Source organism: Rhinoraja longicauda, chromosome 41, assembly GCF_053455715.1.
Source record: "Rhinoraja longicauda isolate Sanriku21f chromosome 41, sRhiLon1.1, whole genome shotgun sequence".
In the NCBI taxonomy this organism is placed as follows: Eukaryota; Metazoa; Chordata; class Chondrichthyes; order Rajiformes; family Arhynchobatidae; genus Rhinoraja; species Rhinoraja longicauda.
In genome coordinates, this window is record NC_135993.1 from 1,247,674 (window position 1) to 1,271,417 (window position 23,744).

The 23,744-nt window shown below is 52.3% G+C and overlaps 2 protein-coding genes across 3 annotated transcripts in view; one reads left to right on the forward strand and one right to left on the reverse strand.

Annotated features, from left to right (window-relative positions):
* The window catches only part of LOC144611706 (latent-transforming growth factor beta-binding protein 4-like), an 81,791-nt gene extending 76,804 nt beyond the window's left edge, over positions 1-4,987 (forward strand). Inside the window, exon 9 of the mRNA XM_078430938.1 lies at positions 1,640-4,987. Coding sequence (XP_078287064.1) covers positions 1,640-1,809 — 170 coding nt within the window. The 3' untranslated portion in view covers positions 1,810-4,987. The remainder of the gene's footprint in view (positions 1-1,639) is intronic.
* A 1,666-nt stretch (positions 4,988-6,653) lies between these two features.
* LOC144611697 (SH3KBP1-binding protein 1-like) overlaps positions 6,654-23,744 on the reverse strand; it is a 40,756-nt gene continuing 23,665 nt past the window's right edge. For both annotated transcript variants that reach the window (XM_078430923.1, XM_078430924.1), the window contains 8 exons: positions 22,874-22,961; positions 20,118-20,234; positions 18,063-18,233; positions 16,083-16,238; positions 12,971-13,067; positions 11,392-11,576; positions 10,262-10,394; positions 6,654-9,124 (listed from right to left, as the gene is read on the reverse strand). In XM_078430923.1, the coding sequence (XP_078287049.1) occupies positions 8,563-9,124; positions 10,262-10,394; positions 11,392-11,576; positions 12,971-13,067; positions 16,083-16,238; positions 18,063-18,233; positions 20,118-20,234; positions 22,874-22,961 (1,509 nt within the window). In that variant the 3' untranslated portion in view covers positions 6,654-8,562. The remainder of the gene's footprint in view (positions 9,125-10,261; positions 10,395-11,391; positions 11,577-12,970; positions 13,068-16,082; positions 16,239-18,062; positions 18,234-20,117; positions 20,235-22,873; positions 22,962-23,744) is intronic.

Here is a 23,744-nt window from a genome sequence, read left to right on the forward strand (position 1 = left end):
ACCTCACACTTATCCTCATTAAACTGCATCTGCCATGCATCCGCCCACTCACACAACCTGTCCAAGTCACCCTGCAACCTCATAGCATCTTCCTCACAGTTCACACTGCCACCTAGCTTTGTATCATCTGCAAATTTGTTAATGGTACTTTTAATCCCTTCATCCAAGTCACTGGGTGGGGGAGCGGGAGGTTACACTGTGGGTGGGGGTGGGGGTGAGGGAGTTAGGTTCACTGTGGGTGGGGGAGAGGGGGGGGGTTTACACTGGGGTGGGGGAGAGGGGGGTAAACTGTTCACTGTCAGGCTCGATGGGCAGTTCACTGCTGGGATGGTGAATCTGGGCAACGGCCTGCTTGTTACAGAGGGTGTGACACGCCACTGTCACCCTGGCCAGCAGCTGTCCGCAGCGTGGGTGAGGGGTGGGTGAGTGGCGTGAGCGACAGGTGGGGGATGAGGCGATGTTTTGCCTGTGGGGGTTGTGAGGATCGGCTGTGTACACAGGTGTATAACACAGGTGTATGTGTATAACATAGGTGTACGTGTCAACACAGGTGTATGTATAACACAAGGTAGACACAAAATGCTGGAGTAACTCAGCGGGTCAGGCAGCATCTCAGGAGAGAAGGAATGGGTGACGTTTCGGGTCGAGACCCTTCCTCAGTCTGAAGAAGAGTCTCGACCCGAAACGTCACCCATTCCTTCTCTCCAGAGATGCTGACTGACCCGCTGAGTTACTGCAGCATTCTGTGTCTACCTTCCATTTAAACCAGCATCTGCAGTTATTTTGCTACATATGTATGTATAACACATGTGTTTAACACAGGTGTGTGTGTGTGTAACATAGATGTGTGTGTAACAGGTGTATGTCAAACACAGGTGTGTAATACAGGTGTACGTATGACACAGGTGTATGTGGCTAACACAGGTGTGTAACACAGGTGTACGTGTCTAACACAGGTGTACGTGTCTAACACAGGTGTACGTATAACACAGGTGTATGTGTCTAACACAGGTGTATGTGTTTAACACATGTGTGTGTGTGTGTGTGTGTAACATAGATGTGTGCGTAACAGGTGTATGTCTAACACAGGTGTGTAATACGGGTGTATGTGTCTAACACAGGTGTACGTATGACACAGGTGTATGTGCCTAACACAGGTGTGTAACACAGGTGTACGTGTCTAACACAGGTGCATGTGTCTAACACAGGTGTATGTGTTTAACACAGGTGTGTGTGTGTAACATAGATGTGTATGTAACAGGTGTATGTCTAACACAGGTGTGTAACACAGGTGTGTGTCTAACACAGGTGTATGTATAACACAGGTGTATGTGTCTAACACAGGTGTACGTATAACACAGGTGTGTGTGTGTCTAACATAGGTGTGCGTATAACACAGGTGTATGTCTAACACAGGTGTATGTATAACACAGGTGTGCGTATAACACAGGTGTACGTATAACACAGATGTACGTATAACACAGGTGTATGTGTCTAACACAGGTGTACGTATAACACGGGTGTATGTGTCTAACACAGGTGTACGTATAACACAGGTGTATGTGTCTAACACAGGTGTATGTGTCTAACACAGGTGTACGTATAACACAGGTGTGTAACACCCTTCTTTCTCTGCCAGACATAGATGAGTGTGATGAAGCGGAGGACGGCAGCCCGCTGTGCATGAACGGCAGGTGTGTAAACACGAGCGGCTCGTACCGCTGCACCTGCCCACGGGGCTACCTGTTGTCACAGCCTCCCCACCACTGCACACCTGCGCGGAGCAGAGGCACAGCGGCGGGCCTGTGAAACCAAAGATCCAGTTGCAATCAGCCCCGTGTTTCAGACGTGGCGCATTGTTGAACGATCAGGGCGGGAGGTATTTATTTTATGATATTTAATTGAATATTGGGAGACAGACAGGAGGGAGCCCAGGCTATAACATGAGGACCACTTCAGGCTCTCCCTAGGGTTGGAGAGATCTTCAGTGCTACAGCCTGAGGTTGAGTCAAACCCTGGCACCGCTTGTTTGTAAAGGTCCAGAATTATTCATAGTATCTGGGATTGCAGATTGTAAACTGATTTTACGCAGTGTTGTTGCTGAGTGTTTTACGCAGAGGCCTTACCTTGTCCCACCAAGCCTCTGGTCATCAGGATCAGGGTATCTCACCGTTCATTTAGTGGAGCGATGAGCTTCTTCTTTCGTCTCCATCTTCTATGGTTCAAATGTTACACCGTGCGTCCTGCAAAGGGGCGCGCGCTTCCGGTGACAATCAGTGGGAGCCATCACTTGTACAGTAGATGATGGTGATCGCAGAATTAGCTCAGGACACTTCCAGGTTCTAGCCCACGACGTGGACACTTCTGCGATGGGCTAAGCAGCTACATCGTTATTCTCGTGCCAACTAGACTCGTGATCATTGCTGGAGTCTACACCCTGCCCCACTGAGGTTGATTGACCAAGTCTATCGACCAGATGTCAACTTATTTACATCGGCGAAACCAAGCGCAGGCTCGGCGATCGCTTCGCTCGACACCTGCGCTCGGTCCGCGTTGGCCCAACTGATCTCCCAGTGGCTGAGCACTTCAACTCCCCCTCCCATTCCCAGTCTGACCTTTCTGTCATGGGCCTCCTCCAGTGCCATAGTGAGGCCCACCGGAAATTGGAGGAACAGCACCTCATATTTCGCCTGGGCAGCTTGCAGCCCAGTGGTATGAACATCGACTTCTCCAACTTTACATAGTTCCTCTGTCCCTCTCTTCCCCTCCTCCTTCCCAGATCTCCCTCTATCTTCCTGTCTCCACCTATATCCTTCCTTTGTCCCGCCCCCCTGATATCAGTCTGAAGGGTCTTGACCCAAAACGTCACCCATTCCTTCTCTCCTGAGATGCTGCCTGACCTGTTGAGTTACTCCAGCATTTTGTGAATAAAAGCCTACCTTGTTGGTCAATCGCCACTCCAACACACAAACCGCCAGGCAGCAGAAGTTTTGGAAACCTTGCACTTTCATAGAAACATAGAAAATAGGTGCAGGAGGAGGCCATTCGGCCCTTTGAGCCAGAACCGCCATTCAATATGATTATGGCTGATCATCCAGAATCAGGGAAAAACCCCGTTCCTGCTTTCTCCCCATATCCCTTGATTCCGTTAGCCCTAACAGCTATGTCCAACTCTCTCTTGAAAACATCCAATGAATTGGCCTCCACTGCCTTCTGTGGCAGAGAATTCCACAGATTCACAACTCTCTGGGTGAAAAAGTTTTTCCTCATTTCAGTCCTAAATGTCCTACCCCTTATTTTTAAACTGTGACCCCTGGTTCTGGACTCCCCCAACATCGGGAACATTTTTCAGCATCTAGCCTGTCCAATCCCTTAATAATTTTATATGTTTCTATAAGAACCCCTCTCATCCTTCTAAATTCCAGTGAATTATAAGCCCAGTCGATCCATTCTTTCATCATTTGTCAGTCCCGCCATCCCGGGAATTAACCTAGTAAACCTACGCTGCACTCCCTCAATAGCAAGAATGTCCTTCCTCAAATTAGGAGACCAAAACTGCACACAATACTCCAGGTGTAGTCTCACCAGGGCCCTGTACAACTGCAGTAGGACCTCCTTGCTCCTAAACTCAACTCCTCTCGCTATAAAGGCCAACATGCCATTCGCTTTCTTCACTGCCTTCTTCATAAGCTTGAGCAAAGGGTTCCCTATTAAATCAGCCAAGTAAGGCCATCAAACTTGGGTCTTGTCCATCTGAACCCATTGTTACTGAAAGTCAGGCATCGTTTCACCACTGGGGGATGTGGTCAACGAGCTGGAATGTGCTTGCAAGCTGGTATAAACTCTGGGAAAATCTCAACACACACTGCAAAACCTACACAACACATATAAGGAACACAAATCGGCCATTGACATCAAAATGTGAGCTTGGCATTGTGTTCTGAGACCACTGCAAACTCCGTTGGCTCAGATGGTCAACTCAACAGGGGTTTTGAAGGTTTTTGGGTCTGTACCTTATTCTTAAAGGCAAGTTTGGTGAGTCTGAGGATTCTCCATAATCTGGGATCTGACAGGGTCTCGGCATTGTTGCCTCTTCCTTATTGTCCCGAGAAGGATTCAGAGCTGTCTTCCTGAGCTGATGCACTCTTCTGCTGAAGATCCTCCCCTGTGTTTAGGAAGGAACTGCACCGAAGATAGACACAAAATGCTGGAGTAACTCAGCGGGTCAGGCAGCATCTGTGGAGAACATGGATAGGTGAAGTTTCACAGAGTGCTTGGGGTAACTCAGCGGGTCAGGCAGCATCTGGAGAAATAGGAATGGGTGAGGATCGAGTCACATCAGACTAATAAAGATCAGTCTGGTGAAGGGTCTCGACCCGAAACGTCACCTATTCCTTTTCTCCACAGATGCTGCCTGACCCGCTGAGTTACTCCAGCACTCAGTGTCTATGAAACAGATATTGTTTGACCTGTGACCATTCCCTGAGCTCGTTCTCTGAGGATGCAGCTGCTGTTCTCTGTGTCCAGGTTACACCCACAGGAAGAAACATTCCATTTTTGGTGCCATGTCAAGATATTGAGACAAGATCTGTGGAGAAAGGGCGGCACGGTGGCGCAGCGGGTGGAGCTGCTGCCTCACAGCGCCAGAGACCCGGGTTCCATCCTGACTACGGGCGCCGTCTGTACGGAGTTTGCACGTTCTCCCCGTGACCTGCGTGGGTTTTCTCCGGGTGCTCCGGTTTCCTCCCACACTACAAAGACGTAGGCTCCTTGGCTTCCGTAAATTGTCCCTAGGGTTTAGTTTAGAGATACAGTGCGGAAACAGGCCATTCGGCCCACCGGGTCCGCGCCGACCAGCGATCCCCGCACACTAACATTATCCTACACACACTAGGGACAATTTTTACATTTACCAAGCCAATTAACCTACACGTCTTTGGAGTGTGGGTGGAAACCGAAGATCTCGGAGAAAACCCACGCAGGTCACGGGGAGAACGTACAAACTCTGTACAGACGGCGCCCGTAGTCGGGATGGAACCCGGGTCTCCGGCGCTGCATTCGCTGTAAGGCAGCAACTCTACCGCTGTGCCACCGTGACTGGTGTAGGATAGAACTAGCGGACAGGGGATTGGCGTGGGCCGAAGGGCCTGTTTCCACGCTGTATCTCTAAACTAAAGATCAAGACACTGAGCAAAAAATCCTGAAAGGTAACGTTTACCAGCGGCAGGCCCAGAAATAACACCACCACAACAGTAGTTGTACCTATTGGGATGTAGTCCATGTTATTTTTTGTTGAACAATGCCATGTCTTATCATGTACCGTCCTTATAATGTCTTATAATGTCATGTACATTTTTCTGGATATCCTCAGATTTAGAACAGTTCAGGACCGAGGGATATCCTCGAAAATATTCCCACTAACTTTGTATGAATATGATTGTACTTTCACTATAATGCTACGTCTTTTGTATGTTTATGGAAAAAACGAGGGCATCTTTCTCGCCTCATGTACAGTCTCTATTTTGTTAACCACTTCACATTAAAAGACAAAAATTTGACGTTCTCTAATATTGCTGAATTATTTTAAAAAATCACACACACGCAATGCAGATGTTGAAAATTTGCTACTGGTGTTTTTAAACCAACTCTTAGGTGATGTCCATAAGTGATAGGAGCAGAATTAGGCCATTCGGCCCATCAAGTCTACTCCACCATTCCAATCATGGCTGATTTATCTCTCCCTCCTAACCCCATTCTCCTGCCTTCTCCCCATAACTCCTGACACCCGTACTAATTAAGAATCTATCTACCTCTGCCTTAAACATATCCACTAACTTGGCCTCCACAGCAAATAATCCCACAGATTCACCACCCTCTGACTAAAGAAATTCCTCCTCATCTCCTTCCTAAAGGAACGTCCTTTAATTCTGATGCTGTGACCTCTGATCCTAGACTCTCCCACTAGTGTTAACATCCTCTCCACATCCACTATGTCCGGGCCTTACAACAACTTAGATTTATACAGCACTCTGTGTAAAAATGTTGCTTTATGAGATTCACTGCTCTGATTGACAATAGGTGCAGGAGTAGGCCATTCGGCCCTTCGAGCCAGCACCACCATTCAATGTGATCATGGCTGATCATTCACAATCAGTACCCCGTTCCTAATAGACAATAGGTGCAGGAGTAGACTCTTGGTTCAAAGCCATGACCTCAGATATTTAACATTCCCACACTGGGAGAAAGACTCAAATCCCACTTGGGCAGCTTACAGCCCAGTGGTATGAACATTGATTTCTCCAACTTCAAGTAACCCCGGCATTCTCTCTCTCTCCATCCCTCCCCCACCCAAGTCACACCAGCTTCTCGTTTTCACCCAACAGCCAACAATGGCCTGTTTCCTTTATCATCGTTACATTTTTGCATATCTTTCATTCATTATTCTTTATCTCTCGACATCTTCCTCTATACCTCTTGTTTCCCTTTTCCCGACTGGTCTGAAGAAGGGTCTCGACCCAAAACGTCACCCGTTCCTTCTCTCCAGAGATGCTGCCTGTCCCGCTGGGTTACTCCAGAATTTTGTGTCTAACATCCAGGGGAACCTCTTCTGCACCGTTTCCTGACAGTGGCAACATGGGGCCGGACAGGGTGGGGAGAGAGGGATGGGACACGCTTGCCTTCATTGGCCATGGCATTGAGTACAAGAGATGGAATGTGATGTTACACTTGTCCACAATGCAGTTACACCACACTTGGAGTCGGGTCTCCAACTTTAAGATGCCATGCAATGAAAGATGTGATTGAATGAGAGCGGGTGCAGAAACAATTCGCAAAGATGTCGCGTGGATTGGAGGGCAACCTTACAGAGGTGTTCAAAATCATGAGAGGAATAGATCGGGTAGATGCACAGGGTCCCTTGCCCAGAATAGGGGAATCGAGAACCAGAGGGCATAGGTTTAAGGTGAAGGGGAAAAGATTTAATAGGAATCTGAGGGGTAACTTTTTCACACAGAGGGTGGTGGGTGTATGGATCGAGGTAGTTGAGGCTGGGACTATCACATTTTTTTAAGAAAGAGTTAGACAGGTACATGGATAGGACAGGTTTGGAGAGATATGGACCAAACACGGGCAGGTGGGGCTAGTGTAGCTGGGACATGTTGGCCGGTGTGGGCAAGGTGGGCCTGTTTCCACACTGTATCACTCTATGCTTCTGAGGGTTTGAATTACAAGGAGAGTTTGGAAAGATGGAGACCTCTCGCTGGAACGAAGGAGAAGCTCGTTGAAGTGGCCCGGCAGTCAGCCTAACGTCTCGCCAGGAAAGTGTGGACAGGCCAGGCTTGTATCTGCAAACACGTCAATTTAATGTAACAGCAAAAGCAGGTGGCGTCGGCAGCAAGGCGACCTTTCCTGGAAGATGTTCCAGAGTCTCCCAACTCGGCATTGAACGGTCAACTCAGACCCAGCTGGAACCTGGCCCCTGGCCCATGTGGTAGGTCATCATTGGACAGTTGGGAGAAGATGCCCTCAGGTGCTTGATCATCTCCCCCTGGAGATTCCTTTTTCTCCATGCACTGACACTTTGGTTTGGGGTTTGGATTAGGGTTAGGGTCACCAATGTGCAGGTCAGAGTTCACAGGTGCACATCCAAACTGAAATAAAGATTCTGAGATCAGGAATGACCCGGGTCAAAGGTGTGTTGGGCAGGTGTGATGACCTTGAGCTTTGGTGTGTTGAGCAGGTGAGTGATGACCTTGAGGTTTGGGGTGTTGGGCAGGTGAGTGATGACCTTGAGGTGTGTTGGGCAGGTGAGCGATGGCCTTGAGGTTTGGGGTGTTGGGCAGGTGTGATGACCTTGAGGTTTGGTGTGTTGGGCAGGTGAGTGATGACCTTGAGGCGTGTTGGGCAGGTGAGTGATAACCTTGAGGTTTGGTGCGTTGGGCAGGTGAGTCTTGGCCTTGAGGTTTGGTGTGTTGGGCAGGTGAGTGAAGACCTTGAGGTGTGTTGGGCAGGTGAGTGATGGCCTTGAGGTTTGGTGTGTTGGGCAGGTGAGATGACCTTGAGGTTTGGTGTGTTGGGCAGGTGTGATGGCCTTGAGGTTTGGTGTGTTGGGCAGGTGTGATGACCTTGAGCTTTGGTGTGTTGGGCAGGTGTGTGATGACCTTGCGGTTTGGTGTGTTGGGCAGGTGAGATGACCTTGAGGTTTGGTGTGTTGGGCAGGTTTGTCTTGGCCTTGAGGTTTGGTGTGTTGGGCAGGTGAGTGAAGGACCTTGAGGTTTGGTGTGTTGGGCAGGTGAGTGATGACCTTGAGCTGTGGTGTGTTGGGCAGGTGAGATGACCTTGAGGTGTGGTGTGTTGGGCAGGTGAGTCTTGGCCTTGAGGTTTGGTGTGTTGGGCAGGTGAGTGATGACCTTGAGGTTTGGTGTGTTGGGCAGGTGAGATGACCTTGAGGTTTGGTGCGTTTGTGCGCTTTGAAGCACCCGTCCCACCGACCGTTAGCCCCCCCGTCACCCTTGGACTTTCCCAGCGTCAGGAGTGGCGTTGAGGATGATGGGGCGTCCGGCTTCAGAATGAGGTCTCGCTCATCCTGGCCCGGGCTGAGGCTGCTAGTTCGGTGGCCGGGCTGAGGGAGCTCTCTGCCGTCTTGGCTTCGGTCGTGGCAAGGCCGGGGGGTGGGTTGGCAGATGTGGTGGGACCGGCAATTGCGGTCGCCGCCCCGTCCGACGAGCTGCGTTCACTCGGGGCTTTGCCCGCGGTCGAGTTTCGTCTGTCCGGCTCGCCGCTCGCCCAGCGCGGGTCCAGAGCCCCAAACTCAGTGGTCCTGGCCAGCTCCTGGCACCGCTCCACAAAGCTGCCCCTTCGCCCAACCTCCGCTGCACCCACACCTTCTCCCCCCTGGTGCGGAGAGCGGTGGGGCCTTCCCTCGCCAGTGGCCGCCAGCCCCAGGGCCATCCAGGAGCCACCATCGCCCTTGTCCAGCGATGTTTGACTGGTGACGGACGACTGCAAGCTAGTCAGGCTGGGCGATCCATCCCGGTATCTGCCCAGGGTGGGACTCTCCATCCGAGGACCACCTGTCCCACTCCGTAGTACCCTCTCCCGGAAACCATCCGCCACAGGAAACTGGCTGTATCAAAAACAAAGAGAAAGCCTTTCAACAGTAGGCCGGTCCGACGGTGATGGATCATCGTTGATATTTGCTTTACAAAGTCACGGGCGGCACGGTGGGGAAGGGCCAGTTTCCACGCTGTATCTCTAAGTGAAGGTGTAACAGTGGAGTGCTGCCCTGTGGACATTGATGGAGGTACCTGGTGGTAGAGTCGCTGCCTTACAGCGAATGCAGCGCCGGAGACCCGGGTTCCATCCCGACTACGGGCGCTGGAGTTTGTACGTTCTCCCCGTGACCTGCGTGGGTTTTCTCCGAGATCTTTCCTTTCCTCCCACACTCCAAAGACGTACAGGTTTGTAGGTTAATTGGCTTGGTGTACATGTAAATTGTCCCTCGTGTGTCGGGCAGTGTTAGTGTGCGGGGATCGCTGGGCGGCGCGGACTCGGTTGACCTGAAGGGCCTGTTTCCGTGCTGTATCTCTAACCTAAACTAAGAGCCTCGATCTGACAATACAACTCTCAAGCATAATGTCATAGAAGCAGAATTAGGCCATTCGGCCCATCAAGTTTACCTTCCATACCACTGATTCAACTTGCCAGTGTGGAGGTTGGGGTTTGGTGCATTGTTGAAGCACCCGTCCCACGATTCACCTCCACCCTGAACCTTCTCAACCCAGAAGAGAGATCTTCACTCTGAACATCCCTCCACAGAGGGTTATGTCTCCATGACCCCTGGGGGTGCCAGCCCAGGGAAAGGGGCAAGATCCCTGTCCTGTCACCTCTGGTTTAGATCTCAATTGTAATTGCGGAGCGGTGGCGCAGCGGGTAGAGCTGCTGCCTCACAGCGCCAGAGACCCCGGTTCCATCCCGACTACGGGCGCCGTCTGTAAAAGGTTTGTACGTTCTCCCCGTGACCTGCGTGGGTTTTCTCCAGGATCTCCGGTTTCCTCCCACACTCCAAAGACGTGGAGGTTTGTAGGTTAATTGGCTTCAGTAAAATTGTGCAAATTGTCCCCTAGTGTGTGTGGGATAGTGTTAGTGTGCGGGGATCGCTGGGCGGTGCCGACTCGGTGGGCTGAAGGGCCAGTTTCCGCGCTGTATCTCTAAGTGAAGGTGTGACTGTGGAGCGCTGCCCTGTGGACATTGACGGAGGTACCTGGAGGTCTTCAGGTGCAGGTTGGAGGCTTGGGTCAAGGAGGAGGCCGGGCTCATTTCCGGAGTGCGGGTCAGCGTGAGGTCACATTGCTCCAGTTGCTGCAGCAGTTCCTGTTCCGTGGGGCCGCCCAGCTCTGTGACGGCAGAGATTTCCCACATTACAATGCACTCCCACACAAACACTCCTGCTCACCACCACCCATGCATTCAAGAGAGAGCTGGATAGAGCTCTTAAGGATAGCGGAGTCAGGGGGTATGGGGAGAAGGCAGGAACGGGGTACTGATTGAGAATGATCAGCCATGATCACATTGAATGGCGGTGCTGGCTCGAAGGGCCGAATGGCCTCCTCCTGCACCTATTGTCTATTGTCTATAAAATGCTGGAGTAACTCAGCAGGTCAGGCAGCATCTGTGGAGAACATGGATAGGTGACGTTTGACAGAGTGCTGGAGTAACTCAGCAGGTCAGGCAGCATCTCTGGAGAGAAGGAATGGTAGACGTTTCGGGTCCAGACCCTTCTTCAGAATGAGTGTCGAGGGAGAGGGAGACACAGAGATAAGGAAAGGCGAGGTGTGAAAACAAGACATCAAAGGGGATGTCGCTCAAGGAACATGTAGAGTAGACCATTGTTAGCTACGAGAAGTTGACAATGAAGCTGTATACAGAGATAACATGTAATCAGGGGGACAGTCAGACTGGTCGGACAACTAGGAAGGGAGAGGACAAAATCTGCAGATGCTGCCTGACCCAATCGAAGGTAGACACAAAATGCTGGAGTAACTCAGCGGGTCAGGCAGCATCTCTGGAGAGAAGGAATGGGTGACGTTTTGTGTCTGAAGAAGGGTCTCGACCCGAAACGTCACCCATTCCTTCTCTCCCGATGCTGCCTGACCGGCTGAGTTATTCCAGCATTGTGTGTGTAGCTAGGAAGCGGGGGGGGGGGGGGATGGAGAGAGGGGGAATGCAAGGGTTACTTGAAGATAGAGAAGTCAATGTTCAAACCACTGGGGTGTAAGCAAAGTATGAGGCGCTGGTCCTCCAGTTTGTGCTGGGGCCCCAACTCTTGGTCTACCTTGTCGTTCTTGACACCAGACCGCTCTGCCCACCATTCACCGCCACACCCTGCCTCACCTCCAGTTGCTGCCCTGCTGGTGGCCTCCATCGCTGTGGTCAGGTCCCACATCTGAATGCTGCCGTTGGCGTGGCCGGTGAAGAGGTAACGCCTGGCCCGGGAGCTGATGCGGCTCGAGCCGTCACACTCGTGAACAGTGAACGCCGTGACGCCCACGCCATCCACAGAGCGCACCTCGCAGATCCTGGGTGCACGGGATAGCAGCAGAATTAGGCCATTCAGCCCATCTAGTCTACTCCGCCATTCAATCATGGCTGATCTATCTCCCATTATATCATATCATATATATACAGCCGGAAACAGGCCTTTTCGGCCCTCCAAGTCCGTGCCGCCCAGCGATCCCCGCACATTAACACTGTCCTACACCCACTAGGGACAATTTTTTTTTATACATTTACCCAGCCAATTAACCTACATACCTGTACGTCTTTGGAGTGTGGGAGGAAACCGAAGATCTCGGAGAAAACCCAAGCAGGTCACGGGGAGAACGTACAAACTCCTTACAGTGCAGCACCCGTAGTCAGGATCGAACCTGAGTCTCCGGCGCTGCATTCGCTGTAAAGCAGCAACTCTACCGTGCCGCCCATTCTCCTCCCCATACCCCCTGACTCCGCTATCCTTAAGAGCTCTATCCAGCTCTCTCTTGAATGCATTCAGAGAATTGGCCTCCACTGCCTTCTGAGGCAGAGAATTCCACAGATTCACAACTCTGACTGAAAAAGTTTTTCCTCATCTCCGTTCTAAATGGCCTACCCCTTATTCTTAAACTGTGGCCCCTTGTTCTGGACTCCCCCAACATTGGGAACATGTTCCCTGCCTCTAACGTGTCCAACCCCTGAATAATCTTATACGTTTCGATAAGATTCTTATACGTTTCGATAAGTTACTCGTACTAATCAAGAATCTATCTATCTATCTCTGCCTTAAAAATACACATTCTCTTGGCCTCCACAGCCGTCTGTGGCAATGAATTCCACTGATTCCACTGATTCACCACCTTCTGACTAAAGAAATTGCTCCTCATCTCCTTCCTAAAGGAACGTTCTTTAATTCTGAGGCTGTGCCCTCTAGTCCTAGACTCTCCCACTAGTGGAAACATCCTCTCCACATCCACTCTATCCAGGCCGCTCACTATTCTGTAACTTTTAATGAGGTCCCCCCCTCATCCTTCCAAGTGATAGGAGCAGAATTAGGTTATATTAATGGATATGTTTAAGGCAGAGATGGACAGATCGTTGATTAGTGCGGGTGTCGGGGGTGATGGGGAGAAGGCAGGAGAATGGGGTTGAGAGGGAGAGATCGATCGGCCATGATTGAATGGCGGAGTAGACCTGATGGGCCGAATGGCCTCATTCTGCTCCTATCACATGAACGTGAACTCCCCTCCAGTCCTGACCCCTTGACCAGCTCCACATACACCCTTACCATCGGAGGTCATGGTGCCCCTCATTGATCTCCCACACCAAGCACCACTGCCCCCTTGTTCCCCTTCACAACCCCCGTGGGTGGCACGCACACTGACATTCCCATCTACAGTGACCCACAGCCAGGGTGGCACAGGTCGAGTTGGGCATTTACCTCCTGCCAGTCGAGGACAGACGCACAAACAGCTGATTGGTGTCAGGGACGACCTTCTGGACAAACACCTGCTCCTCGTCCCGGTCTCCGAATGGCCCTGGAGAAGGAGAGACAAGAGGAGAAGGTAGACTCAAGAGTGCTGGAGTAACTCAGCGGGACAGGCAGCATCTGTGGAGAACATGGATAGGTGACGTTTCACAGAGTGCTGGAGTAACTCAGCGGGTCAGGCAGCATCTGTGGAGAACATGGATAGGTGACGTTTCACAGAGTGCTGGAGTAACTCAGTGGGACGGGCAGCATCTGTGGAGAGAAGGAATGGGTGACGTTTCGGGTCGAGACCCTTCAAATCATATCATATCATATCATATATATACAGCCGGAAACAGGCCTTTTCGGCCCACCAAGTCCGTGCCGCCCAGTGATCCCCGCACATTAACACTATCCTACACCCACTAGGGACAATTTTTACATTTACCCAGCCAATTAACCTACATTACTGTACGTCTTCTTCAGATCGATGTCAGGGGAGTGGGCGGTGCAGAGTAAAATGTAGTCGGAGTTAGTAAGACTGGTGGGAGGACTCGGAAGGGGAGGGGGGAGGGGATGGAGAGAGAAAGAGGGAATGCAAGAGCTACTTGAAGAGTGGTGATGTTCCAGCAAGTCCCAGCAAGGGGTTCAACAAGGTTCCACATGGGAGGCTGCTCTGGAAGGTCAGATCCCATGGGATCCAAGGAGAGATAGCTGAATGGATAACAAATTGACCATGGAAGGAAGCAGAGGGTGATGGTGAAAGGTTGCGTCTTGGACTGGAGGCCTGTGACTAGTGGTTTGCCTCTGGTTTCGGTGCTGGGCCCATTGCTGTTTGTCATCCTACATCCATGACTTGGATGGCAGGATGAGCAGGTTTGCAGATGCGTGTGGTTTTGCAGGTAGTTGTCAAAGATTTGCAGCAGGGTCTTGGTGGGTTGGACAGGTGGACGTTGGAATAGCTGATGGAATTTAACACACAGTAATGTGAGGTGTTGCATTTTGGAAAGTCTAACAGGGGTAAACATAGAAACATAGAAAATAGGTGCAGGAGTAGGCCATTCGGCCCTTCGAGCCAGCACCACCATTCAATATGATCATGGCTGATCATCCAACTCAGTATCCCGTACCTGCCTTCTCTCCATACCCCCTGATCCCTTTAGCCACAAGGGCCACATCTAACTCCCTCTTAAATATAGCCAATGAACTGGCCTTCGTATCCCTTGATTCCGTTAGCCCTGAGAGCTAAATCTAACTCTCTCTTGAAAACAATGTGATCGTGGCTGATCATTCTCAATCAGTACCCCGTTCCTGCCTTCTCCCCATACCCCCTGACTCCGCTATCCTTAAGAGCTCTATCTAGCTCTCTCTTGAATGCATTCAGAGAATTGGCCTCCACTGCCTTCTGAGGCAGAGAATTCCACAGATTCACAACTCTCTGACTGAAAAAGTTTTTCCTCATCTCAGTCCTTAATGGCCGACCCCTTATTCTTAAACTGTGGCCCCTTGTTCTGGACTCCCCCAACATGGGGATCATTTTCCCTGCATCTAGTCTGTCTAATCCCTTAAGAATGTTTTATGTTTCTCTTGGATCCCCTCTCAGGATCTGATACGAACAACACACATTGCCACACTGGTGGGTAAGGCAAAGCAGCGCCTTTACCACCTTAGACAACTGAGGAAATTCAAAGTGTCTCTGAGGATCCTTCATTGCTTCTACTCTGGGGCTGTAGAGAGCATCCTGTCCGGCAACATTACAGTCTGGTTTGGGAACAGCTCTGCCCAGGACAGGATGGCCCTGCAGAGAGTAGTGCGTTCGGCTGAACGCACCATGGGAACTACACTCGTCCCCCTGCAGGACCTATACATCAGGAGGTGCAGATCCAGAGCCAGCAAGATTATGGGGGACCCCTACCACCCCAGCAACGGACTGTTCCAGCTGCTACGGTCAGGCAAACGCCTCCGCTGTCACGCTGTGAAAACAGAGAGGATGAGACGGAGTTTCCTCCCACAGGCCATCAGGGCTGTCAACTTTTATAACTCCAGGGACTACATTTTTGTCTACACTAATAGTAACTTATTAACTTTATTTATATGGTGTAACTGTAATTCTTGTTTGTGCACAATCCGCAGGCATTGCATTTCACTGCACATCATGTATGTGTATGTGACAAATAAACTGGACTTGACTTGACTTGACTCATCCTTCTAAATCCCAGTGAATACAAGCCCAGTCGACCCTTTCTTTCCTCGTAGGAGGGGAGGAGTGGAAGGGACTGGCACAGGAGGGGCGACCGGGAGCGGGTGAACGGGGTGTCAGGGGTGAGGAGGGATGGAGACTCAAGGGGGTGGGGAGGATAAGGCACCATTACCGGATAGTGAGCGGCCTGGATAGAGTGGATGTGGAGAAGATGTTTCCACCAGTGGGAGAGTCTAGGACCAGAGGGCACAGCCTCAGAATTAAAGGACGTTCTTTTCGAAAGGAGATGGGGAGGAATTTCTTCAGTCAGAGGGTGGTGAATCTGTGGAATTCTTTGCCACAGACGGCTGTGGAGGCCAAGTCAATGGATATATTTAAGGCAGAGATAGATAGATTCTTGATTATTGCGGGTGTCAGGGGTTGTGGGGAGAACGCAGGAGAGATAGATCAGCCATGAATGAATGGCGGAGTAGAATTAGAAACATAGAAAACATGTTCTATTTTCTATATGTTCTAAGGAGGAGGCCATTCGGCCCTTCGAGCCAGCACCGCCATTCATAGAAACATAGAAAATAGTTGCGGGAGGAAGCCATTCGGCCCTTCGAGCCAGCACGGCCATTCATAGAACCATAGAAAATAGGTGCAGGAGGAGGCCATTCAGCCCTTTGAGCCAGCACCGCCATTCAATATGATCATGGCTGATCATTCACAATCAGTACCCCGTTCCTGCTTTCTCCCCATATCCCTTGATTCCGTTAGCCCCAAGAGCTAAGTCTAACTCTCTCTTGAAAACATCCAGTGAATTGGCCTCCACTGCCTTCTGCCGATGGGCCGAATGGCCTAATTCTGCTCCTGTCACATGTACATGATGCAGCGGGGACTCACCGATGTCCAGTCCCGCCGGACAGCCGCCGTGCCCGTCCAAGTCCTCCAGGGATAGTATTTTGAAGGAGGCGAGTGGCGTCGATCCCGGCTGTGTGGAGATCATTCCCCGGAATCTGGTCACGGTCCAGGTTCTCACGTGGTTATTGTCAGCACAAACTGAGCACAAACCAGAGCTGGTGAAACACTGGCAACATCTGCTGCCTCAACGTCACACGGGCGGCACGGCGGCGCAGCGGGTAGACCTGCTGCCTCACAGCGCCAGAGACCCCGGGGTCAACCCCAACCACAGGTCCTGTCCGCACCTTCTCCCCGTGACCCGCGTGGGTTTTCTCCGAGATCTCCGGTTTCCTCCCACACTCCAAAGACGTGCGGGTTTGTCGGTTAATTGGCTTGGTGTAAATGTTAAAGAATTGCGTGTGGGATAGTGTTAGTGTGCGGGGATCGCTGGGCGGCGCGGACCCGATGGGCCGAAGGGCCTGTTTCTGCGCTGTATCTCCCAACTAAACTAAAGATTTAATTTCCCCGGTGGACATTCCCCTGCCCTTCAGGGCTTGTGATCTCCAGGCAAGGGCCAGATGAAGACAGTCTGAAGAAGGGGTCTCGACCCGAAACGTCACCCATTCCTTCTCTCCAGAGATGCTGCCTGTCCCGCTGAGTTACTCCAGCACTTTGTGTCTATCTTTTGCAGAGAGTCTAAGCTGACCATGAGGTCCACCAAATCATCTCCTCTCAACCACGCAAGGCCATCAGCCTCAGGGAGTGGATTCCTGGTGTGTCAGTGGAGATGGTGGTTACATTGGGAGATGATTGGGAGGGCAGATATTTAGACTTTAGAGATACAGCGCAGAAACAGGCCCTTCGGCCCACCGAGTCCGTGCCGACCAGCGATCCCCGCACACTAACACTATCCTACACACACACACCAGGGACAATTTATAATTTATACCAAAGTCAATGAAGCTACAAACCTGCACGTCTTTGGAGTGTGGGAGGAAACCGGAGATCCTGGAGAAAACCCACGCAGGTCACGGGGAAAACGTACAAACTCCGTACAGACGGCGCCTGTAGTCAGGATCGAACACACGTCTCTGGCGCTGTGAGGCAGCAGCTCTACCCACTGCACCACCGTGCCGTCCGACAAACAAGTGCCCAGCCTCTCTCGATAGGACATTCCTCTTATCCCTGGCATCAGAGGGGCGGCTGGGATAAGAGGAAGCCATCTTATCCTCCTGCCTTTGACCCAAGGGGGAGGAGAAGGGGAGGGAGGGGGAGGAGGGAGGGGGATGGGAAGGGAAGGAGGGAGGATAAGGGGGTTTGAGAGGTATGGAGGGCGGAGGGAGAGGGGGGAGGCGGAGGGAGGGGGAAGGGAAGTAGGGGAGGAGCGGGGGGAAGGGAAGGAGGGGGGAGGGGGGAGGAGGGAGGGGAGGAATTGAGGGGGAGGGGTAGTGGGGGAGGAGAGAGGGGGAGGGGTAGTGGGAGGAGGGAGGGGGAATGGAAGGGAAGAGAAGGGGGAGGAGGGAGGGTGAAGGGAAGGGGGGGGAAGAGAAGGGGGAAGGGAAGGGGGGGTGGAGGGGAGGGGGGGAGGGAGGGAAGGAGAGAGGGGGAAGGGATGGGAAGGAGGGAGGATAAGGGGGGGTTGAGAGGTATGGAGGGGGAGGGGAGGGGGAGGGGAGGGGTGAGAAGGGGGGGTTGAGAGGTATGGAGGGGGAGGGGAGGGGGAGGGGAGGGGGGAGAAGGGGGGGTTGAGAGGTATGGAGGGGGAGGGGAGGGGGAGGGGAGGGGGGAGAAGGGGGGGTTGAGAGGTATGGAGGGGGAGGGGGAGAGGGGAGGGTGCTGCACCAATACAGGAGAGGTTTGTGCCCAACGGGACCACTTGGTCTAGTAGCTACTAAATCTTTCCCCCTCCTCCTCATCTTAAACCCATGGCCTCTGGTCCTCGATCAAAGAGGGTCAGTCTAGGCGGGGCAGGATGAGGCCTACCTGAGATGAGGTTACGTTCAGACAGTCTGATCTTTGTGATGGGGCTACGGTGAACACTGAAGGTCTGGAACAGCTGTGGTCCCGAGCCCACAGTCTCAGGGTGTTGGACAATCACACGGACCATTCCTGAACTGGTCCCGTACGCAATCTCAATCCAGTTCCCACTGTCACCTGTCAGAGAGAGGGAGGGGGGAGAGAGAGGGGGGAGAGAGAGGGGGGGGAGAGAGAAGGGGGGGTAGAGAGAAGGGGGGTAGAGAGAAGGGGGGGTAGAGAGAAGGGGGGGTAGAGAGAAGGGGGGGTAGAGAGAAGGGGGGGTAGAGAGAAGGGGGGGTAGAGAGAAGGGGGAGAGAGAAGGGGGAGAGAGAGGGGGGTAGAGAGAGGGGGTAGAGAGGAGGGGGGGAGAGAAGGGGGAGAGAGAAGGGGGGAGAGAGAAGGGGGGAGAGAGAAGAGGGGAGAGAGAAGGGGTAGAGAGAAGGGGGGAGAGAGAGGGGGAGAGAGAAGGGGGGGTAGAGAAGGGGGGAGAGAGAAGGGGGGAGAGAGAAGGGGGGAGAGAGAAGGGGGGAGAGAGAAGGGGGGAGAGAGAAGGGGGGAGAGAGAAGGGGGGAGAGAGAAGGGGGGAGAGAGAAGGGGGAGAGAGAAGGGGGGAGAGAGAAGGGGGGAGAGAGAAGGGGGGGAGAGAGAAGGGGGGAGAGAGAAGGGGGGTAGAGAGAAGGGGGGAGAGAGAGGGGGAGAGAGAAGGGGGGGAGAGAGAAGGGGAGAGAGAAGGGGGGAGAGAGAAGGGGGGGAGAGAGAAGGGGGGGTAGAGAGAAGGGGGGGAGAGAGAGGGGGAGAGAGAGAGGGGGAGAGAGAGGGGGGGAGAGAGAGGGGGGAGAGAGAGAGAGAACACATGTGGTGTCAGTGTTAAACAGACAATATCTGCTGTAATGTCAAGATGCAGCCATCAGCTGAATGAGCGAGGCTCCATTCCAAACCCTTTGAAAACAAGATTCACTCCCACTGTTTCCGAGCGAGTGGGAGATGTTTTCTGCACCTGTCCGTGACTGTGAACCTGTGTCCACACGCGTGTCCACGTGACGCTAGGACCTTCCGTGAACGCCGGCCGTCGCGGGGGTCCGAATGTATTACTGACAAAGTTGACGTAACTTTAATCTGATAACCGTTGTGTTTGTAAAGTGCCGAGAGGGGGCAGCTTTTGATTTGATCGCACCACTACTCTGTATGTTTGGTTTTGGTTTTTGGAATTAAAGTATTTGTGAAAAAAAAGGTTTTTAAAATGGGTGTTGGTGAAAAAACACAACAGCCATAGTTGGGTTTACCACCCGTGCCACTCGCGCTAGTCACGCAGAAACATTGTAGACAAGACATAACAAGAAGAGTTGAGTATAGGAGCAAAGATGTCCTTCTGCAGTTGTACAGGGCCCTAGTGAGACCGCACCTGGGGTACTGTGTGCAGTTTTGGTCTCCAAATTTGAGGAAGGATATTCTTGCTATTGAGGGCGTGCAGCGTAGGTTTACTAGGTTAATTCCCGGAGTGGCGGGACTGTCATATGTTGAAAGACTGGAGCGACTAGGCTTGTATACACTGGAATTTAGAAGGATGAGAGGAGATCTTATCGAAACGTATAATATTATTAAGGGGTTGGACACGTTAGAGGCAGGAAACATGTTCCCAATGTTGGGGGAGTCCAGAACCAGGGGCCACACAGTTTAAGAATAAGGGGCAGGCCATTTAGAACGGAGATGAGGAAAAACATTTTCAGTCAGAGAGTTGTGAATCTGTGGAATTCTCTGCCTCAGAAGGCAGTGGAGGCCAATTCTCTGAATGCATTCAAGAGAGAGCTAGATAGAGCTCTTAAGGATAGCGGAGTCAGGGGGTATGGGGAGAAGGCAGGAACGGGGTACTGATTGAGAATGATCAGCCATGATCACATTGGATGGCGGTGCTGGCTCGAAGGGCCGAATGGCCTCCTCCTGCACCTATTGTCTATTGTCTATAAAGGAGGGTTGATTAACTGTAAGCATCAACTGGGCAACAACACACACAGAGGGACTTACTGGTCTTTGGGGTGAGGTAAACACTAAGGGCAGTAACGGCATCTTCAGATGGATCGCAGTACAGCTCGGTCACCAGGAGATCGTTGTCCTTAATCCGCAACGGGAACTTCTGCACATCTGAAAAGCAAACAGCAACCTATTGCAAGGACTTCAAAATCTATACACTAAAACTATCGTTTGTTTGTCTGTTTGTTCCTGAACTACAGCTAAAACGCTACACGATAGCGCGACAATGTTAGGCCCACCTTACTCACCGTCGTCCCTTGGGTGCTAATGGAAGAAGTTTAATTGAAATCGGGGTTATATTTTTAAAGTTATTATAGACAATAGACAATAGGTGCAGGAGTAGGCCATTCAGCCCTTCGAGCCAGCACCGCCATTCAATGCGATCATGGCTGATCACTCTCAATCAGTACCCCGTTCCTGCCTTCTCCCCATACCCCCTCACTCCGCTATCCTTAAGAGCTCTATCCAGCTCTCTCTTGAAAGCATCCAACGAACTGGCCTCCACTGCCTTCTGAGGCAGAGAATTCCACACCTTCACCACTCTCTGACTGAAAAAGTTCTTCCTCATCTCCGTTCTAAATGGCCTACCCCTTATTCTTAAACTGTGGCCCCTTGTTCTGGACTCCCCCAACATTGGGAACATGTTTCCTGCCTCTAATGTGTCCAATCCCCGAATTATCTTATATGTTTCAATAAGATCCCCCCTCATCCTTCTAAATTCCAGTGTATACAAGCCCAATCGCTCCAGCCTTTCAACATACGACAGTCCCGCCATTCCGGGAATTAACCTAGTGAACCTACGCTGCACGCCCTCCATAGCAAGAATATCCTTCCTCAAATTTGGAGACCAAAACTGCACACAGTACTCCAGGTGCGGTCTCACCAGGGCCCGGTACAACTGTAGAAGGACCTCTTTGCTCCTATACTCAATTATGAAGGCCAACATTCCATTGGCTTTCTTCACTGCCTGCTGTACCTGCATGCTTCCTTTCATTGACTGATGCACTAGGACACCCAGATCCCGTTGAACTCCCCCTCCTCCTTATTCACATTTTAAAGTTTAAATCTGTCTCCTAGGGAGGGGGGAGACGGGGGGGAGAGGGTGGAGGGGGGGGGGTGGAGGATAAGGGGGGTTGAGGGGGATGGAGTGGCAGGGAGGGGAGGGGAATGGGGGAGGGGGGGGAGGAGAGGGAGATGCACCAATGCAGGAGAGGCTTGGGCCCAACGTGTCCACTTGGTCTAGTTTTAACCTAATTCTCTTGTTTTTTTCCCTTCACTTTCCAGTTTTGTTCCCCACTTCACCCTGCTACTATCAGTCTGAGGAAGTGTCCCGACCTGAAAACAATCTCTTGTTCTCCACAGATGCTGCCTGACCCCCTGAGTTACTCCAGCACTCTGTGAAACGTCACCTATCCATGTTCTCCACAGATGCTGCCTGACCCCCTGAGTTACTCCAGCACTCTGTGAAACGTCACCTATCCATGTTCTCCACAGATGCTGCCTGACCCGCTGAGTTACTCCAGCACTTTGTCCCAATCTTTGGTATAAACCAGCATCCACAGTTCCTTTTAATTACAGTTTAGTTGAGTTTATTGTCCCGTCTACCGAGGTACAGTGAAAAGCTTTCGTTGCGTGCTAACCAGAAAGACAATACATGATTACAATCGAGCCGTCCACAGGGTAGATACATGATAAGGGAATAACATTCAGTGCAAGGTAAAGCCAGCAAAGTCCAATCAAGGATAGTCCGAGGGTCACCAATGAGGTAGATAGTAGTTCAGCACTGCTCTCTGGTTGTGGTGGGACGGTTCAGTTGCCTGATAACAGCCGGGTAGAAACTGTCCCTGAATCTGGAGGTGTGCGTTTTCACACTTCTGTACCTCTTGCCTGATGGGAGAGGGGAGAAGAGGGAGTGGCCGGGGTGAGACTGGTCCTTGATTATGCTGCTTACCTTGCCGAGGCAGCGCGAGGTGGAGATGGAGTCAATGGAAGGGAGACACAAAATGCTGGAGTAACTCAGCGGGTCAGGCAGCATCTCAGGAGAGAAGGAATGGGTGACGTTTTGGGTCGAGACCCTTCTTCAGACTGATGTCAGGGGAGGGGGCGGGACAGAGATAGGATGTAGTCAGAGACAGTCAGACTGGTGGGAGAACTGGGAAGGGGGGGGGGATGGAGAGAGAGGGAAAGCAAGAGCTGAGTGAAGTTGGAGAAGTCAATGTTCATACCCCTGGGGTGTAAGCTGCCCAAGTGAAACTGTGGTCCAGAACCAGGGGCCACAGTTTAAGAATAAGGGGTCGGCCATTTAGAACTGAGATGAGGAAAAACTGTTTCACTCAGAGAGTTGTGAATCTGTGGAATTCTCTGCCTCAGAAGACAGTGGAGGCCAATTCTCTGAATGCATTCAAGAGAGAGCTAGATAGAGCTCTTAAGGATAGTGGAGTCAGGGGGTATGGGGAGAAGGCAGGAACGGGGTACTGATTGAGAATGATCAGCCATGATCACATTGAATGGCGGTGCGTCCAGGCTCGAAGGGCCGAATGGCCTCCTCCTGCACCTGCTACCTATGGTCTATGAGGTGCGATCGCTCTGGAAGGGAGGTTGGTTTGTGTGATGGTCTGGGCTGCGTCCACAATTCGCTGCGGTCTTGGATGGAGCTGGTCCCAAACCGTGCTGTGATGGGTCCCGATAAAATGCTTTCGGATAAAATACAGTGGGCCGTCGGTGATGTGGAACGGTCCACGATCACTCACCGATGTAGTAAATCGATCCGTTGTTGCAGCCCAGGATCAGCAGCGACCCAGCTGTGTCATGGCTGTTTATTGGGGCAACGTCCTGTATCTGGCAGAGAGGAATACGGTCAGAAACAAGGCTGGGGGGGGGCAGGGGGGGGGTTAATGGGGGAGGGGGGACAGGGTGGGGTTAATGTGGGGGGAGGGGAGGGGTTAATGTGGGGGGAGGCAGCAGGGTGGGGTAAATGTGGGGGAGGGGCAGGGTGGGGTTAATGGGGGGGCAGGGTGGGGTTAATGTGGGGGGAGGGGGGCAGGGGGGGTTATTGTAGGGCAGGGTGGGGTTAATGGGGGGGCAGGTGGGGTTAATGTGGGGGGAGGGGGGCAGGGGGGTTATTGTGGGGCAGGGTGGGGTTAATGGGGTGGGGTTAATGTGGGGGGAGGGGGGCAGGGGGGGGTAATGTGGGGGGAGGGTGGGGTTATGGGATGGGGAGGGGGGGCAGGGTGGGGTTAATGTGGGGGGGGCAGGGTGGGGTTCATGTGGGGGGAGGGGGAGGGTTAATGTGGGGGGAGGGGGGCAGGGGGGGTTAATGTGGGGGGGTGGAGGCAGGGTGGGGTTATTGGGGGTGGGGAGGGGGCAGGGTGGGGTTAATGTGGGGGGAGGGGGGCAGGGTGGGGTTATTGGGGTGGGGGGAGGGGGTCAGGGTGGGGTTATTGGGGTGGGGGGGTGGGGTTAATGTGGGGGATGGGGGACAGGGTGGGGTTAATGTGGGGAGAGGGGGGCAGGGGGGGGTTAATGTGGGGGGAGGGGGGCAGGGGGGGTTAATGTGGGGGGTGGGGGGCAGGGTGGGGTTATTGTGTGGGTGGGGGAGGGGGGCAGGGTGGGGTTATTGTG